This window comes from Oryctolagus cuniculus, chromosome 12, assembly GCF_051225735.1.
Source record: "Oryctolagus cuniculus isolate XC-2025 breed Fujian yellow rabbit chromosome 12, ASM5122573v1, whole genome shotgun sequence".
NCBI classification, from domain to species: domain Eukaryota; kingdom Metazoa; phylum Chordata; class Mammalia; order Lagomorpha; family Leporidae; genus Oryctolagus; species Oryctolagus cuniculus.
Genome location: NC_142878.1, coordinates 109,653,061 through 109,672,547, shown reverse-complemented (window position 1 = coordinate 109,672,547; position 19,487 = coordinate 109,653,061). Strand labels below are relative to the sequence as shown.

The window sequence follows — 19,487 nt, the reverse complement described above, 5'->3', positions numbered from 1 at the left end:
TGGGCCTTCACCAACGTGACTCCCATTAGTGACGGCCACACAGGTGTGTTCCCGGCTCCACCCACGTACAGAAATGAAGGTATATGCCACTTCAGCGATGTTTTCAAAAAGAAGCTATAAACATCAAGATGGATTACAACATACTGAACACATCACAGTATGTAAACAACATGTCTACACAGAACAAGCTTCGAACGCACAAAAAGCAACACTAATGGTGCACATTCCTGGGGAGGGAGGCAACAGGTCAGAGGAAGAACTGAAGTATTTTACTTTAAACACCTGGGTCTCATGGAAGTTACCACGTAAGCAATTTCTTTCATAACTTTTAGAAGCGCAGTAACTCTTGAGAAATGCAACAATGCCATTCACGGATGCCAGCTACGCTGCGATGCAGAAGGACTTGCTTGCTCTTCCTGCCAACCGATGACGACCGAGGCAGCGCGGCTCCAAGGTCACGGATCTGGTCACCGCGGGCTCACCTGGTACCCCAGGCCTGCCGCGCGTTCCCAGTGCTGCATTCTGAGACGTGAAGACCAGACACAACGCTTGAGCGCTTTCTTTCAGTGACAGACAGTGTTGCAGAACGGGGACGGACACCGACTAGACACCACCCAAAACACGTGACATTCAAACCAAACTCTTCTCATCCAGGCTTTAAAACGCTGCTGAAATGTGCACGCCTCTTGCTGAAATACAAACGCCAGGAAGCTCACAGCTGTGATTTCTGAGCAGTTTCCACTACAGCCGCATGCCGCCCCTCCGGTGAGAGCTGTTCCCCTTAAAGTATACGGAGTTCCCCCTCTCACCTCCAGCTGTAAGGGGCTGCCCCTGGCACCATATCACCCACAACTGAATGGTACCATCCACCTGACACTGGGGAGCAAACTGGATGTGCTACGGGCAGACGCTGACACGGGCCAGTCCACAGCAGTACCTCGCAGTTCACAAGCAGCAGTCATTACCGCCGCCTGCCTGGAGTGCTTTCTGCCCTGATGGCCTTAGCTCCATCAGGAATTAACTTCCTTTGTGACACCCCTCAAAGACGTAGCTGATGTTTCTGAAAAATCAGATAGCATGACCCTGTGGGGATTAAAAGCTTTGAAAAAGCATTCAAACAAATCTCAAGGACTGGGGGCAGGGGCGGCATTTGGTGCAGCGGTTAAGCTGCCACCTGGGGTGCCTACATCCCATTCCAAAGTGTCTGGGTTAGAGCTGTGGCTGGGAGGCAGCATGATGACCCCAGTGGGCGGATCCTTGTCACTCTGTAAGACCTCGACTGGGCTCCAAGCTTCTGCTTGGCCCAGTCCTTGCTGTTGCAGGCATTTGGGGAATGAACCAGTGGATGGGAGCACACTTTGTCTATCAAATCAACAAAAAAAATTTTTAAGTGTAACAAAAATTTCCACCATACAAAGAAAATCATTATACACCTAGTAGGAAACTATTCCGAAGCCATAACATGCAAACACTCCTGCTCAAAATCATCAGTCACCTAAACCACACTTGCATAATATGCTATCCCTCTAACAAGGATTCAAATAAAACAGCCAAGAATTTGAATTTAAGAGTGCCAGAAGTTGGCCGGCGCCACGGCTCACTAGGCTAATCCTCCGCCTTGAGGCGCCGGCACACCAGGTTCTAGTCCCGGTCGGGGCGCCGGATTCTGTCCCGGTTGCCCCTCTTCCAGGCCAGCTCTCTGCTGTGGCCAGGGAGTGCCAGTGAGACCCCATGGGAGACCAGGAGAAGCACCTGGCTCCTGCCATCAGATCAACGCGGTACGCCGGCCACAGCGTGCCAGCCGCAGCGGCCATTGGAGGGTGAACCAACGGCAAAGGAAGACCTTTCTCTCTGTTTCTCTCTCACTGTCCACTCTGCCTGTCAAAAAAAAAAAAAAAAAGAGTGCCAGAAGTTTATCTAGAAACAACTGAAGACAACAGAAGGAACAGGGCTGAGCAGATATGGGTAAGAAAAGACTAAGTTGATAAACAGGAGGGCAAATGAAAACCATGCATTCACCTAGCTGAGAGAGCTCTCCAGGACACCAACAAGCCTGCTGTGGGGAACCAGGACAAGCAGAATCTGAGGCTGGGGATAAAGCCCACGTTTCCTATGTTGTTTAACCATTTAGATCATTCTCTTAATTATTAAACAAAAGTTAAAGAAAAAGCTGCTAGGTTCAAGACAAAATGGCAAAATGTCTATGAGTACAACATTTTCTAAGAACCAAAAACATGTGGTTTCAAAACAAGTCACTGAGTAATTGTTAGAAAATTTTAGCTTCCTAGTAAAAATCACATTGCTAAATCTCTAACTCAAGCAGTAACTATCAGAACACGCAACTTCGATGGCACAATTTTGCAGGTGCAATCAATTATTCCAGCGTTGGCCAAGCTACCAGGTCCAAGATCGTGTTTACAAATGAAGATCACTGCGAGCTGGCCACACTCCTGCTGAAACCTAACCTGAAGACAGACAGTGATCGAAATGTGCGTGTTCAAGGTTGCCAGCATCAGCCTCCACACACCACAAATAACAAGTAGGCTGTGTGTTAACTCAAGAAATTTTTTTAAAACATTTTATTTAATTGAAAGGCAGAATGACACAGGGAGACAAATCTTCCTTTCACAGGTTCACTCCCTAAATGGCTGCAATGTCGTGGGGCTGGGCCAGACCAAAGCCAGGAGCCTGGAACTCCACCCACCCCGGTATCCATGGGGCGGGCGGGGCAGGACCCCAAGTATCCGAGTCATCTGCTGCGGCTGCTTTCCCACGCGCATCAGCAAGGAGCTGGATGGGAAGCGGGACAGCTAAGACCCTAACTGGAGCTCCGATATGGATGCCAGTGTTGCTAGCAGCTCAACCCACTGTGCAGTGCCAGCCTCCCAAAAACTTCATTTTAATTGCTCCCTTATTAAAAAATAAGAGGGTTTGAATATCCTCTATATTAAACATTTCAAGGGACCAGTAGTGTGGTAAAGCCACTCCCTGCAGCGCTGGCATCCCTTATGGGCCCCTGTTGGAGTCCTGGCTGTTCCACTTCCGATCCAACTTCCTGCTTAATGTGCCTAGGAAAGCAGTGGAAGATGGTCTAAGTGCTTGGGACCCTGCACCCAACATGGAGACCTGGAAGAAGCTCCTGGCTTCAGATTGGTCCAGCTCCGGCCATTACAGAACTTGGGGAGTGAACCAGCAGCCAGAAGATGTCTCTCTCTCTCTAACTCCGCCTTTCAAATAAATAAATAAATAAATAAATCTTTAAAAAGATAGCAAGTTCATCTTAAAAAAAAAACTCCTAATTTTATGTAACTACTTCAACCATAGAACATACAACTAACTTTCAAATTGATTTAGAAAACATCAATGTAACTCAGTGCAGGGTATTAGCGCCAGTTTGACCAAGAGCTTATATTGTGTGAGAAACAATGCTAGTTTGGCACTTTCTGTACGTGATCATCATTCTCTTTCTTCTAAGTTTAAATTTTTAAGATTTTTTATTCTTATATTTTTTTATTTTATTCGAAAGGGAGAGGGAGAGAGATACTTGGTGCCAGAGCTGTGTGGGGCCTCGGCCTGTAGTGCTGGCATCCCACATGGGCACCGATTCAGGTCCGGCTGCTCTACTTCAATCCAGCTCTCTGCTGCGGCCTGGGAAAGCAGTGGAGGATGGCCAAGTCCTTGAGCCCCTGCACTCGCGTTGAGGACCTGGAACAAGCTCCTGGCTTCAGATCAGCGCAGCTGCAGCCACCTGGGGAGTGAACCAGCAGATGGAAGGTCGGTCGGTCAGTCTCTCTCTCTCTCCCCTCTGCCTCTCTGTAACTCTTTCAAATAAATAATAATCTTTTCAGCCTCCTGCTAATGCACCTGGGAAAGCAGATGGCCCAAGTGCACCCACGTGGGAGACTCGGAAGACGTTCTTGGCTTCTGCCTTCGGATGGGCCCAGCTCCAGCCGTGTAACCATTTGGGGAAAACACCACTGGATATAAGATTCTCTCTCTCTCTTCCCCTCTCAACTTTGTGCCTTTCAAATAACAAATAAATAGATCTTAAAAAAAATTTTTTTTAACTAGAAAGAAACTGCATCCCTCAACTGAGCTAGTAACATTCACTTATTTGGTGTCCCTCGATCAGAGTTATAGTGCAGCAACAGAGAATTTCTGAAAAATGGCAGTCCTTAGGCCGAAGTCCCAGAAACATCCTTATCAAATAGCATCGGGCAACAGTGTCCTGAATTGTAAGTACGGGAAAGAGACAAACTGCTGAAAAACGGCCCGAGTCTCCCTGTGCATCTCCTTTCTGAAAACAGCCTGAACATTCAGAGTTAAGGGTCAAGTTACTGTCAAATATAAAATAGCTGAATTGAAGAAAACACATAGGAATGGTATCAAAATAAACACTAGTTATATTTTCTCAAATAAAATTTACAATGTTAACATGAGTTTCCCCACATTAATCTACTTCAGAAAGATTTCTTTTACTGCACAAAACTCACAAAGTTACAAGTCTCTAAGTTTTCAATGCAAGGCCAAAGTGGCAAAGCCAACACTCTTCCAGGGCTGCACGATTCAGTGAATAAACACTCTGCCTGTTTACCTCAAATCCACAAACAACGGGGCATCCTGCTTGGCGCCTGGCAGTCCTGCTCTCTAAACTCAGCGAGCGCCAGCAGCACTGAGACCCCAGCATAGCTGTTCTGTCACTGAGGAAGTCTTGGGAGTGAGGACCTGAGTGCTCTCTCCAGGCGACAGGGCTTTGTTTTTTAAAAGATTTATTTATCTGAAAGGCAGAGTTACAAAGAGAGGTAGAGACAGAAAGAGAGGGAGAGAGAAAGAAAGGTGTTCTATCCTCTGGTTCACACCCAAATGGCCCCAACAGCTGGAGCTGAGCCAACCCAAAGCCAGGAGCCAGGAGCTTCGTCCAGGTCTCCCACATGGATGCAGGGGCCCAAACACTTTGGACCACCCTCTGCTGATTTCCCAGGCACATTAGCAGTGAGCTGGACCAGAAGTGGAGCAGCCGGGACTGGAACGGACATCCACATGGGATGCCGGTGCTGTAAGCCAGGGCCATAACCCACTGTACCACAGCACTGGCCCTGACAGAGCCTTCTTAGGAGCTCACATTTACCATGGGAAACGAGCAGCCTAACTTTAAGGACAAAGGTTAAACTTTTACTAAGTTCCATCTGAAGTCTAGCGAACTCTTTATCAATTATGCTTCTTTATGTTAAACATCGATTGGAATAATCTCACAGGCTAGGTTTCTGATACTGAAACAAACAGCAGTTGCTTATGGAGGTTATAATGAATGGAATTCTGTTTTAAGGCAGGTATTAAAAGCTACTTTAATGGATTCCAAAATTAATCTATCATTTTCCTTGAATTCACAGTGACAGGACTTCAACGATGAAATAAGCTAATTCCTGACTCTTCCAAACACGTGGGAATCCCATTTCATTTCTTCCTCATTCCCAGCTTTTTCCTCCTAGTGAGTTCCTAAGCAAGCACTAGGTACACCAGGAGGAGAATGAGGTCCCTCTCCACAGGCTCTCTGCCCTACTTAGAATGTCTGACAATGACAAGTGAAAATAACTCTTCTTCCGACAGCCTCATTAAAATCATCCTAACACAAAACCTGAGTATTTCTTCCCCAGCCCTAGGCCACCACTCTTTGATAGAGCAGCCCATCTTTGGAGACTGCCTAATTCCCTCACTTCATTTACACTGCTACCTCGAAGGTATTAATAGACAAGCACACCCCAGCCCCCAGCGCTCCCTTTTCCTAAGTTTAGCTCCTTCAGGCTCTGCTCCTGAAGCTCTAAGCTACCATCCACACAGAATTATCTGTCTTCCTGACTGTGCTCAGAGCGTATTCCCAGTTACCTGTACGACCCTAGTACGACAACCTGTCAGGACTGTAATTCCCCCCATGCCTGATCCCTACAGTCCTGGTAAGGGTAACTCCATGAGAATCCCCTGCAAGCCCCACACTCGCTCTTCGCCAGGGAGCAACCTCCTGGTCCGCATTAAGGCCATTTCCCCATCTCCCCTGGCGAACGCTCGGGACTCAGCGGTGATGAATACAATTTCAACGCTGGAGCTGCCCGCTATTTTTTCCCCAGGCGCTCCATAATGGTTCCCCAGTCTGCTAAACTTGTATAATCAAAAAACCCCAACTGCATTTAACACACTCTTCAGTCTATGAATTTTAAAGTATTTCACAGACAGCTGCCAGCAAATGATAAGGACATTTTTCTTGCCTCTTTCTCCTCCAAGAAGCAATGTCTAAAAACAGGAAAAAACTCTGCTGCTCTAGGATCCTGAGCGATGATCCTGCTTCCCCTCCCTGTCCCTCCCCTTGGCAAGCACTCAGGTTACCTACACTCACCAGAAAGGTGCCTCGTACAGCACACGAGTGAGCATCAGCTGGGAATAAGCAGCAGTGGTCCTGGCCCTGCACTCACCCATAACCCAAAGGCAGGGGCTAGGGAATAAGGAACACAGCCCTAAAAGAGAGAACAACTAAACACACTGGAAAAGTTATGTCTCCACTATGATATTAAAATTACTGTGGCTTCCCTTTTTTCTAAAGCTTAAACAGGAAAAAAGATCAGTATTATATAAATAATGGCTAATGTAAAATTCAAAAATGCTATATACTCTTTACTAACAACTAATAGTATAAGTTGATTTTACTGATGAATGACTTGTGAAAATCCTTACTGTGTTTACAAAAATCGTAATTATTCCAGATTAAAATGGTATACTCTCATGAAAAATAGAATGATTACCCCAAAGCTGAAAATGCTGTTTTCCAAACAGCTCAGTTTCAATGGCCCATCGATGAATCATGAAATCAAGTCGGAAGGTCACTACAGTTTTCTAAACACATCAGAGTAAGGGTAGGTACTGTTTCACAACATATATTGCACATGATGCTGCATATTTGTTAGTCACAAACTCTGGGTCACAAAATGTTTGAAAGCCTTTTTTAAAAAGAGCTCTTTTTTTTGGTGAGCTTTTCTATTTTTAAAGGTATTTAGTATGATTACATGTAAACCAAATACTCTAACATAAATTAACCCATTCTAACTGCATTTCAGGTCCCAGAAAAAGTCTAGTTCATAATGTTAACATTTTAGGTTATTTTTAAATAAGCAAAGACATGGCTGATAATGGCTCAAAACAGATGGACTTATCACAATGCTGAAAACACAGGTTTTTAGCACATCACTTGTTTTACTGTTGTATGTTTGAAATTCTAACAAAAATTGTAAAAGCAAAGCAAGGAAATGGACCTACCTACCAAACAACAAGAGTCAAATAAGCAAGTGTGTAAGTTGGGACCCCTAACATTTCTAGGAAAATCAACCCAGGACCTTCCTCAGGATTAACTCAGGTAACACCTGGAGCACCTTCTTTAATTGTAAAGGTTTTAGTGGTCTTAAAAATACACAAGGGATCAGAGGAACAAAGTCACAGATGGAAAACAAACTTCCTCAAAGAGCAAAATAAGATACAAACAGTTAAGTGTGTTTCATTGTCTCTTGAGTAGTTAACCACTTTTCAAGCAACAGAAAGAACACAAAATATCTACCTACCTGGCAGGAATTTCATTTCTTAATTGTCTTAATTCACAATGGCAATTTCCCCAGCAAGTCTACTATGAGATCTCTGTAACAGACACCATTCTGCCTTCCTTGAAACAAGAATCGCAAGAGTTATCTGAAGTACACTGAGAAGCAGTTGAATTTCAGAACACCGCATGCCTCAAAGTCCATTTTCATGATTTCCAAAATTAAATTTCTAAAAACTTTTAAACCAGAAAGCATTATTGTCACTACCCACTGGAGACAGTACCTAAGCTGCAAAGAACCAAGTAATTTTCTAGTACTGGAAGAAAATTCAGACATCCTAGTCTGGTGGTTTTCAAATACTACCATGAAGAAGAATCAGTGTCATAATTCATAGATGTAACACACTTTTGCCTGTTTCTATGTCTCTTACTGATTATGGAACACCATGCCTTGTTAGCATGCAATCAAAAAAACAGGAAAAATCAAAAAGGGCTTCATCGTGTATTTTATTTTTGACCACTTGCAGAATCTCAGAATCCATCTGTGATGTGATTAAAACTATCGTGGAACAAATTGGGACTTGAAGTTTTATTACAGTAGAACCTGACATGGTATATAGAACCCTGACACTTTCAGGATGGTATTACATACTCTGGTTTATATTCCATTATCTACTCGATTTGAAGCAATATTTGGGTATAACAATGTCAAAACACAAAGACATGCAGCATATCCAAACTGAAATACTTCTGGAAAATATCAAACAATGATTATCTGGTAAGAAGGTAAGTCTCAAAAACTCCATACAGGTTTTCAGAAATGTAAAAGCACATTATTTAGCACTGCGTAGCAAAGGAACTTAATACACATTCCCATCAGACTGACCACACTCTGAACAGTCAACTGAGGGGGTCTGAAATACAACAAAGACAGGAAACCAGCAGGTGCCTGAGGAACGGCGAGTACCGCCCCCTAACCTACTATGTGCCAAGAGATGTCCATGATAGTCAGTAAACTTCATTTCCACACAGAGACACCAACTGAAAGTTCTGAAGAATCAGGTCAAAATAACCTCAAATGAATTAGGTTTGACTAATAAATGTTTATCTTTGTTACATACAGAAAAGCAAAAAAAAAAAAAAAAAGGCATACTTTCAGGTAATAAACTAAACTGAAATTAAGATCAAATTTTGGCTATGTCTCCTAAATTGAATGAACTCTTGAAAAACAGATACATTTTATTGTGTCTTCACTGATTTATTTTTATAAATATAAAATATTTCAGGGGCCAGCACTGTGGCCTAGCTGGTAAAGCCTCCACCTGCAGTGCCGCCATCCCATATAGGTGCCGGTTTGAGACCCAGCTGCTCCACTTCCGATCCAGCTCTCTGTTATGGCCTGAGAAAACAGAAGACGGCCAGTGTTTGGGTCCCTGTACCTATGTGGGAGACCCAGAAGAAGCTCCTGGCTTCAGATCAGCTCAGCTCCAGCCGTTATGGCCATCCAGGCGAGTGAATGAACAGATGGAAGACCAAACTTTCTCCTGCCTCTTTACTCTACCTTTTAACTAAATAAATAAATCTTTAAAAAAAAATAAAGAAAGAAAGGAAGACAGAAAGAAAATATCTATTTCAAAGTCCAAGAGAGTGAGAGACCTTCCATGCCCTGGTTCGCTCCCCAAATATCTTCAACAGCCCAAGCTGGAGCAGGCTGAGCCAGGAGCCCAGATTTCAATCTAAGTCTCCTACATGGGTGGTAGAGGAGGAAGTTGGAATCCGAAGTGGAGCAGAGACTGAACCCCAGGCACTCAGATATGGGATGTAGGCATCTCAATTGGTGTCTTAACTGCTGCGCCAAACACCCACCCCATAGTCACTGCTTTAAATTTAGACATCAATTTCACTGAAATAAGATCACTTTTAAATTCAGTAAGAAATTTATTTAGGTTTACAAGCCTGTAAAATATAAAAGTTCACAATCAGTTAATTTTACAAGAGAGGTTTCTTATTTTAGGAATTCGAGGTGGGGGGGGGGGTGGGCAAGTCCAAAGAAAACTAACAAATTTAAAACTGCATCATATCTAAGGTCCCTAAAATTAAACTCCGTATCAATGGCATTTAAAAGTTTAGGTAAAATAATGTTTTATTTAAAGAGGCATACTAAAAGCCAAGCCAATGGTTGTACAACACAACCTGCACCACTGGTCTGCTTATTCTTTCTGACAGACGCTGTTTTTCCCAGACACTCCTCAAATGAAGATTCCTTCCACATCCCCGCCCCTGCTTCTCCCGGAAAGCTGCGGCCTCTCTTTCCCCTTCTCTACAATCCACACTCTACTCTCCGCGTCCAGGCCGCGCTCTCCTTGTAAATAATGCACTCTACAATACACATCAAAAATACTGTAATGAAACTCACTCTTTCCAAAACTTCCTGGCATAATTTTACTCAAACTTTCACTAAACACTTCCTGTAAGGGGACTCAACATGGCCAATTCTTTTCTATATACTTCATTTCAATCGATACCATCACCTTCATTCCTTTCCCAACTAGCTGCTTTTAAAAACAAACATCTTCATACACAAAGAAAGTTTCCAATTTTATATTTGAAACATCTTTATCTTAAAAAGCACCTCTAATTAAAAAAAAAACAAATAAACAAAAAAAAACAATGTCCAAAGTTACAGGGCACTTTTCTAGTCAGACCTGGCAATTTCTGAAGGCCTGGTTAAATCATTACTTGTTTAAAAAAACAGAATTAAGAGCCTACAATAACACATTGCCTTTTAATAACAGCTAACAATATATTCCACAAGAGAAAATGGTTCACATCAAAACTGTTAGTGAAAAAAAAAAAAAAGTCCTTCATAAAGAATCTTCACAAGGATCTGTGTGCCTCATACAAAGTCAGATCTATAATAAATTTCAATCTCAATTACAGCAAATAAACAGTGAAACGCATTTATATTTAAGGGGTTTACTTCCTTTGTTACATTCACAGGTCAAGCTCTGTGTCTGCCAACTCAAAAACCCATCTACACCTCCTTCTAATGTGGATTGGGTACAAACCCAGGAGCAAGACCCTCCCAGACCGCCGACCGGCTTCTCCCAGCGCTGCTCCACTCTCCCAGGAGTGAACGCTAGTCACCAGGGAGACGGGAGGCTGGTGATCTCCTCAGGACAGGCTTCACTTCCAAGTAAACTATTTCTCCTCATCACATCTTACTCACATGAATTATGTTAAAATCTGTTGCTGGACATGCGGCATGTCATTTGTACCACAGCTGCCACAGGTAGGATTTGTTTTCTTTTACTTATTTTGATTCACCCAAAGAAGAGACGCATAATCAATAGCAAACACGCCTCTTAACAGTGTACTCAAATCTGCCAACCAGTAAAGCAAACAGCACTTGATAGAAGAGGATCCATGAATCACTTACTGCAAATACTGGCACTCTTGCAAAGCATAATGTTCAGAACTACCTGGTGTCACCCAAGCAAACCGATTTCTTAAAATTCAGCTCATTAATAAAATTCATTAGATTCCTTACTTTCCTCCACTGAAGAACAATGTTAATTATCCAATTTTTCCAGTATGAACTCGGCTCCACATTCACTCAGTAAGCTGACAGCTCTAAGGCTCCTACTGTGCACCAGGACACTGCATCCGACCTCTCACTCACAGCAACATTACTCCGTGGAAAGCTGACACCTGCCCACAGGACAGAACACCGGGCCCTGAAAGACAGCAAGCCCATGAGTGCTGCAGACAACCGAGTGGACACAGGACTTCTCATCCCACTCAGCAGCTGCAGGCACTGTGAGCTGGTCCAGCTGGTCTTTTTTTTTTCTTTTTTTAAGATTTATTTATGTATTTGAACGGCAGAGTTACAGACAGGAAAAAGGGAGAGAGAAAGAGGTCTTCCATCCGCTTGTTCAGTCCCCAAATGGCCACAATGCCCGGGGCTGGGTCAGGACAAGGCCAGGAACTCCATCCGGATCTCCCCCAAGGGCGGCAGGGGCCCGAGTGCCTGGGCCATCTTCCACTGCCTTCCTAGGTGCATCAGCAGGGAGCTGGATCCTAAGTGGAGCAGCTGAGACTCAATCGACCACCCATATCCGATGCCGGCATCGCAGGTGGCAGCTCAACCCAACGTACCACAACACTGGCCCCAGCTGGTTACTTTTCTAAGAGAGTTATGTAAGCCGAAGCACAAATCTCTGTGTGGGGCCTTTAAGCGGCCTATTTACCTTTATTCAAGATCACAGCAGCATTAACATTCAAGTGCTCAAAAATTACATGAAAATTAGCAATGCTACTTTTTAGAAAGATGGTTAACAGTCTACATTCACTGGGACTCACGATACGCCAGGCTGAACTCCGAAGCAGCCATTATTTCACTTACTCCTCACAGCCTCCCTGGAGAGTCCACAGCACTGCCACCCCACTTCAGAGGATGGACTGAGGCTTGTCTTATCCCAGGTCACTCAGCCAGACGGCCGGACTCAAACCCAGGGCCATCAGCGTCTACAGCCGGGGCTCCTGCCCACGTACACTGCATGGTTTGTTCTTACTCAACTGTAGTCTGAGGCTTCTGCAGTCTTACAAGGTTACTTTTCAGGACAAATTTCTCCCCTAACATGAACTACATTTTTGACGATACATACAAAATTCAACAAAGACTACTTGCAACTGTTCTCTTCCAAGTCTGAACATTTGGATGGGAAAAAACAAAAACAAAAACCCACATCTGGATGCAAGCCTGAGTCCCTGTGGCAATGGGTCACAGACTCAGTTTGGAGAAGAGACCCTCGGCGTCAGCAAGGCCATAATCTTCATTTTAGGAATAACAAGGCAGAGCCATTTTGAAAAACATCTATATTCAACCTCAATTACCACATTTCCAATCCAGAAACACTTGAGGTTTTTTTTCCTCTCCCAAAGCATCAATGTAATCGATAATCTAACGTTTCAACATCATACAGGGCATGGTATGCCTCTCAAAAGGACTGCAAGGAAACACGACTTCAGACTCAAGGCCCGTCTACCACAGGCCAATTCCCAGTTGCAAGCCTGAGCATGATCCCAACACAAGACTACAGAAAGCTATCGATGACATCCTTAACTATTTACCACCTCAAACTCAGGCAGCCGCTTCTTCCTAGAATTACCTTTGCATTCATCTGGGTCAGCTAACCAAGGGCTGGGCTGCACTTCACGGGTCAGCTCACGTGCCTGGAAAGGCGCACTAGCTGCATCTAGCGCACGTCTCACTGCAAGCAGCCAGGAGCACTGCGGGCCTATCGAAACCCGCACTGTAGTTGCTAAGAAACTACGATTCCTGCGTATTATAAATCAGCGGCAAGCGGCCTTGCCAGCGGAGATCACACCCGGGAAGAGCAAGAATCTCCCACCGACTATGCAGAAGGAAGCCCTGCTATTCCCACGGATCAACCAGCACCGGGCAGTCTGGGAGACACGTCGCCAGCACGGGTGAAAAACCGAAAAGACGCCAGACTAACTCGCCCTGCCTTCCACAGCGGCCTCGTGCTCTGGGGAAAACAGAAAAAAAAACACCCGCTGTACTTGGCATACTCAAGGAAGAGACCCCCGTTTGTTCCCATCCCGGCCCGGCAGCGAGAATCCACGGCCAGCAAGGACAGCATTAGCTTGATCGGGACAACCAAGACACAGGCAACTCCTGGTTCTAAGCCCAGCTTCTCCCTAGAACACTCAACTCCACTGGCGCTACTATTGATTAAAAAAAAAAAAATCAGCCATTCAGAACCACTTAAAGATGAACACTAATGCATTCCAGTGCGTTCTCCAATAGGTTTCTCATCAATACCCCCCACACAAGGCGGGTGAAGATCAAGCCTGCGCCGGGCCGTCCGCGGGAGAGCAGGTTCACCTGTCGCAGCCCGCCGGCCCGCACGCCCGGCCTCGCCCCCGGCAGGCGCTCCCCTCCTCCGTGTGCGCGCACGCGGGGGCCGCCGCTCCCCGCCGGCCGGCCGCCTCGGGGTCTCGGAAGCCCACCGCCCGCACCTGCGCCCTCCCCAGCCCCCCGGCGGCAGCTGCCACCGCCCGAGCCGCCCCTTCCCCGCGCGCCCTCCCCCGCCGCCCCGCGACACCGGCTCCTCTTCCTCTCCTTATTTAGAAACTCCGCCCGCCGCCGGGCCGCCCACCTCCCGCCCGCCCGCCCGCCCCCAGACCCCGGCCCCGGGTCTCCTCCGCGCTGCGGGGCGCTCCAGCCGCGCGCTCGCCAGGACGCCCGTGCGCCCCACTTCCCCGCCGCGGACCCCGCATCCTGCAGGGTGTCACCCGCCTCACGGCCCCGGCCGGCCCCGACCAGCCCCGACGACCCCGCGCCGCCCCCGGCCGGCCCCGACGACCCCCGCCGCCCCCGGCCGGCCCCGCCGCCCCCCCGCCGCCCCCGGCCGGCGGCTCCCCGGGCTCGCTCCGGGCGCCGCGGCCCCCCGCACGCGCGCCTCGGGCGCCCCCCGCCCCGCGCGGCCCCGCAGCATCCCCCCAGCCCGCGGCGCGCGCCCCCGGCCGCCCCCGGCGCTGCGCTTACCGTTCTGAGCCGCGCCTGGCCCCGGGAGCAGCGAGCCGGAGACCAGCAGCAGCGAGAGGGCCAGGGCGCTGGGGAGCCGCGAGCCCGACATCCTCCCTGGCAGGAGACCGAACGGCGAATGGGCCGGGGCCGGGGGAGGGAGGGGAGGGAGGGAGGGGGCGAGCGGGCGAGCGCGCGAGGGAGCGAGCGAGGGAGGCAGCCGCCGCTCGGCTCCGTCCTTCCCCGTCCTCCTACCGCCGCAGCGCCCAAGCCTCGCGAGACCTGCGCTCCCGGCCGTGGGCGGCGGAGGCGCGACGACGCCAAGGCTCGCGAGAAGACGCGGCCTCGCCGGGCGCTCCCGCCCCCCCACCTCGGGCTCGGCGGCCCCGCCCCTGCGGAGGCTGATTGGTCCGGCGCGAAGGCGGTCACGTGCCCGCGGCGTTTCTGGCCACGTGATGAGCGAGGCGGGACTCTGCCCGCGCTGCCGCCGCCGCCGGCGGTGGGGGAAGCGGGACTCCGGCGTCGTGTGTGTCCTTGTGTGGAAGCCTCGGGAACGCCCCGGCCCGCCCTCATGCGCTGGCGCTCGTGGCTGCAGCCCGCGACCCACGCCCTCGCCCTGTGCCCATCCGTGACTTGCGTGATCCTGGACGCTTTCTGGGCGCCTCAGGCCGCCTTGGCCTCGCCGACGCCCGGGCCCGCGCCCAGCTGGCCTGCGTGGGCTGTGAGAGAAGCTCGGCCGCGCCTGAGCAGCGGGGCCCGCGTGGAAGACGGTCACTCCGCAGACCGCAGCCGCCTGTGCTGGGACCCGCATTTTGAACGCTTTGGTCCGAGGCAGCCATCTTGAGTAGCCTCCGCCAACATCGCTGTGGAGGCGACCGCGAAAGGGTTGCGCTCGTCTTGTGGAGAGAAGGCACGGCCTACGCAGGAATGCGCACGTCAGTCATCAGACAGTCCGCTTCCCCCGCTCCTTGGGCTTCTGGGAGGAATGCATTACCACACACACTCCACACACTCGGGAGCCGGGATGGCCTGTGGCTGACTCAGCCGTTTCCCCCCAATTTTCATCCTTCCGCCTTGGTGGTGACCACAACGGTGAAAGCACGTGTCAAAATGAACCGTGTCTCAGCCTGGGCCCGGAGTTAGCACCCCAAGCTAAGCCCTCCTGCCGACCCACACGGAACACTTAGAGTCTGGGGCCAGCCTTGTGGCATAGCGGGTTGCGCCACCACTTGCCACACCGGCATCGCATACCACAGGGCTGGTTTAAGTCTCAGCTGATCCGCTGCTGATCCAGCTTCCTGCTAAGGCACCTGGGAAGGCAGCAGAGCCCCGGCCACCCATAGGGGAGACCTGGGTGGAGTTCTGACTCCTGACTTCGTTGTGGCCCAGCCCTGGATGTTGTGGCTATTTGGGGAGTGAACCAGTGGACAGAAAATCTCTTCTGTCTGTCTCTGCCTTTAAAATAAATAAATCTTTTAAAAGGTTTATGTACTCTTAAAAATTCGTGCAAGTAAACACCTGTGCTAGAAGGGGGCCGAGCTCCCTGCAATGCCTCACAGGAGCCCTGGGGGTCCTCAGAGCTCCTGCTGAGACACTTCCTGGCCTTCAAGGACAGCTTGGAGGTCAGCTTTCCAGTGTTGATGGCGTCCCCTGGTGGGAAGATCTGTAATAAAGCATTCCCAAATGAAAGGCTTCACGTGGGAGTGTTTGACGTGGTCCACTGGCCTTGGATGTCAGTCAAAAGGATGCAACAGTAGTGTCCATAGAGTTGACCCTGACCTTTCTCCTGGCTTTCTCCCTCCATCCTGCAAACATCTCTGCTCCTTCACAACTGATGTTCGGAATATCAGCCCCCATTTCAATGGCTGCCATCTCCCAACGCCTAGAACCATCCTTGAATTCCACTGATGACTTCAGCATCCCTCGACACCGCAATTAAGATGTGGAACGCCTGCAGACTGCGTAGGAGTGCCTGACTTCATGTCCTGCCTCCACTTCCCGTTCCAGCATTCCAGTGAAGGACACAGCAGATAATGGCTTGAGTATTTGGGTCCCTGCCACCTACGTGAGAGACCAGAATTGAATTTTGGGCTCCTGGCTTTGTTATTGCTGGCATCTGGGGCGTGAACCAGAGGATGGTTCACTGTGTGTGCGTGCCTATCAAATAAAATGAAAAATAAGTAGATAAAAAGATCTATTCAGGGCCCTGGTCTCTCAATCCTTTTACCCTCGCATGTTCAGCAACCCCTCCTCAATGAACCACCTTCCAAGGCTACACCCTCGACACCTTAACACCCAAAAGGGCCTCCGCTTTGACACATGGAAACACAGCCCCCATGCTCCACTCACTGCCTCTGAGGCTTCCGGTTCCTGTGCTCGTCCCCATCTGCTGTCACTCCGCATCGTCGTTGAGACCAATGACCTGCAAGTCCACCCGTTTCTGTCCATTCTCTCTTCCCTCTGGATTCATCGTCAGAACCATTCCCCTGGCCCCCCCGCCGTCGTCCTGCTCTCCTGGGAACGGCCCAGGCTGAGGGCCACAGCCTGAGGAGAGGTGCCAGGCCTGCATCTGAGTGGCTGACTGTTGCCGGAAGCAGCAAGCCCACCAGCGGGCCAAGGGACTTCCTTTCAAACGAATGATCGCAGCCGTGGAAGGCTACTCCACACCATCCTGAAACCCTATGAGGGGTCTTCAAAAGTTCATAGAAAATGGACTGAAAAGGAAGTTTATTTTGGTAATTAAAATCATGAAATCTTTGTCTATGAGGCATCTCCAAAATCTCCACGGATAGTGCATATCATGAAGACACAATACATGATTTCAAACTTTTTTTTAAAGATATATTTATTTGAAAGGCAGAATGACAGAAAGTGAGGGAGAGAGAGAGATGTCCATCTGTTAGTTCACTCCCCAGATAGCCCCAATGGCCTGGAGCCAGTAACTCCATCCAGGTCTCCCATGTGCAGCAGGGGTTCAAGGACTTGAGTCATCTTCCGCTGCTTTCCCAGGCACATGAGCAGGGAGCCAGATTGGAAGCAGAGCAACCAGGACATGAACCGGTGAGCTAATATGGGATGACAGCCTTGCAGAACTGCTACCCCACAATGCCAGCCCCACTTTCAAAGTTTCTGTACCAAAATAACCATTTCATTCTGTAGTTCCCTCGTATGTGGTAAAATGAATTTGCAACTGCAATGGTCACATGCAGGAAGTGCCTCCTCTCTTATTTCTCTGAATCAAATTTAATCTCTTTTGCTCATCTTTCTGCTGAGATGAGAAGAAATTCGGCATTGGTCATGACCAACCTCCACCCTTCCTCTGCCCCAGGGAAATATGAAATCCTGGGGTTTTATCATCTCAGCATATTTCCTTTCTTGAAGTTCAGTCTGGTCACTGCCGGTGTGTGCACTGCTCAGACCCCATGATCCCTTGAAGTTGAGAGTGTCACTCCCCAGCAGCCCCACAATTCTTTGCGATTGCTCTGTTCCTTCTCACCTTCAGACCTTTGTGTAGTTTGTCGTCCGTACCCAGAATGTTCGACACCCCCCCTTCACCTAGTCTACTTTTCATCTTTCTATGTCAGTTTCAAATCACCCCCCCACCCCCGACATGAAAATTAGAAGGACAACACTTCAAACAACCACTTCAGACACATGTATTTCACTGGCTTCTATTTTGCAACCTGACAATACCAAGTGTTGGTGGGGTGTGGAGCATCTGGAACTCTCAAACACCACTCCTACATGTATCAGAATGGCACAACAGCCGTTTTGGAGGACTGTTTGATGGTGTTTCAGAGAATTAAACATCTATCCAATCAGTGACCAGCAATTCAACTCCTGTGTCACCAGTGCCAAAGAGAAATGAAGACCTAGGTCCACGAGATATTTGTGCAAGACTGCTCCTAGCAGTTTTATTCATAATAGCCAAAAAAGGAGAAACCCAAATATTCATCAACAACTGAGTAGATCAACACACTGTGGAATACTCACACAAAGGAATACTAATCAGAAAAAAAAAAAAAAAGTAAAGGGAACAGCCTACTGACTCCTGCAATGTCAGTGGCTCTCCAAAGAGTAATGCAGGACAGAAGACATGGGGGAAAAAAAAAAAAAGAATGTATCCTGTGTGGTTCCATTTATACAGAGTTCTAGAACAAGCGATCCCGTATGGTTCTATTTATACACAGTTCTAGAACAGACAATGCTGTGTGCTTCCAGTTATACAAAGTTCTAGAACAGACAAAATTCATCCGTAGTGGCAACAATCAGTGGTTTCCTGCGTGGGGAGGAGACCGACTGGAAGGGGTGTGAGGGAACATTCTGGGTGCTGGAAATGATCTAGATCTGGGTGATGGTCAACGTCTGTCAAAACTCAGTGAAAGTAGACCTCAACTGAAAAATGAAAACAGGCTGGCCCGCTGCACAGCGGGTTAAGCCACCACCCACGACGCCAGCATCCCGCATGAGCATCGACTTGAGTCCAGGCTGCTCACTCTCACACACACTCTCTCCTCTCTCTCTCCTCTTTCAGTCTGCTGTTCAAGTAAGTACAATAGATCTTCGTAAAAACTGTAGCTGTGGTCTGGGCCGACCGTAGACATATTGGATGCTGAGAGGGTACGTTACAGAGAAGCCTAACTGAGTTTGGGATGGGCCGAGAGTGCCCTGGATGAAGGACAGTGCAGCCGGGCTCTGAAGGGTGCTTAGGCATGAACGAGGGGGTGGGGAGGTCTGTTCCAGTGGGTAGGAGGGTCTGGAGGAGGAGGAGGAGTGCTGCATGCCTGCAGCTCAGAGAGCCGGGGAGAAGGGCCCAGCAGGAGGCTGAGACTGAAGGAGGGGTGTTGGGAGCAGACCGAGCGGTTCCCAAAGGACCACCAAAGGGGTAGGCTTGAGATTTCCGTCACCATGAGGACTCCTGCAGCTTCCCTGAACAGCATCTGATCCAGCCCCTCCTTAGCTGGCATCAAAGGCGGCCCCTCCACAAGCACCATGCGGAAGCCAAGTTTATTAGTCAGCTTTTCGTCACTGTAACTAAAAGGCTCAAGAGAAGCTCCTCCTTATGGAGGCAGAAGGTTTATTTCGGGTCACGGCTTTGGAGGTTCCCAGTCTGAGACCGAGTGGTCCCACGCGTGCAGTCTGATGTGGGTGCAGGGTGGCAGGGTGCAGAGGGAGGATCACCCAGTGCAGCCAGAAGCAGAGGACACAGCCAGGCAGGCCCCAGGCTTACACAGTCAAGCCTCTCGCAAGAACTGCCTGCCCAGGACAGGCCCCCAGTGACCCAAGGACCTCCTCTCAGGATCGCCCTCTGAAACACAGTAACTGCATCAAGTCCCCACCTTTCCAGTACCATGAACG

The 19,487-nt window shown here is 48.7% G+C and overlaps 1 protein-coding gene across 4 annotated transcripts in view; it reads right to left on the bottom strand.

The window, feature by feature from the left end:
- NPTN (neuroplastin) overlaps positions 1-14,382 on the bottom strand; it is a 69,136-nt gene extending 54,754 nt beyond the window's left edge. For all 4 annotated transcript variants that reach the window (XR_016218452.1, XR_016218453.1, XM_051822307.3 and 1 more), the window contains exon 1: positions 14,151-14,382. Coding sequence is in view for 2 of the 4 variants with exons in the window: in XM_051822307.3 (XP_051678267.1) it covers positions 14,151-14,241 (91 nt within the window). In the remaining 2 variants the exon portion in view is untranslated. The remainder of the gene's footprint in view (positions 1-14,150) is intronic.
- Positions 14,383-19,487: the final 5,105 nt, after the last annotated feature.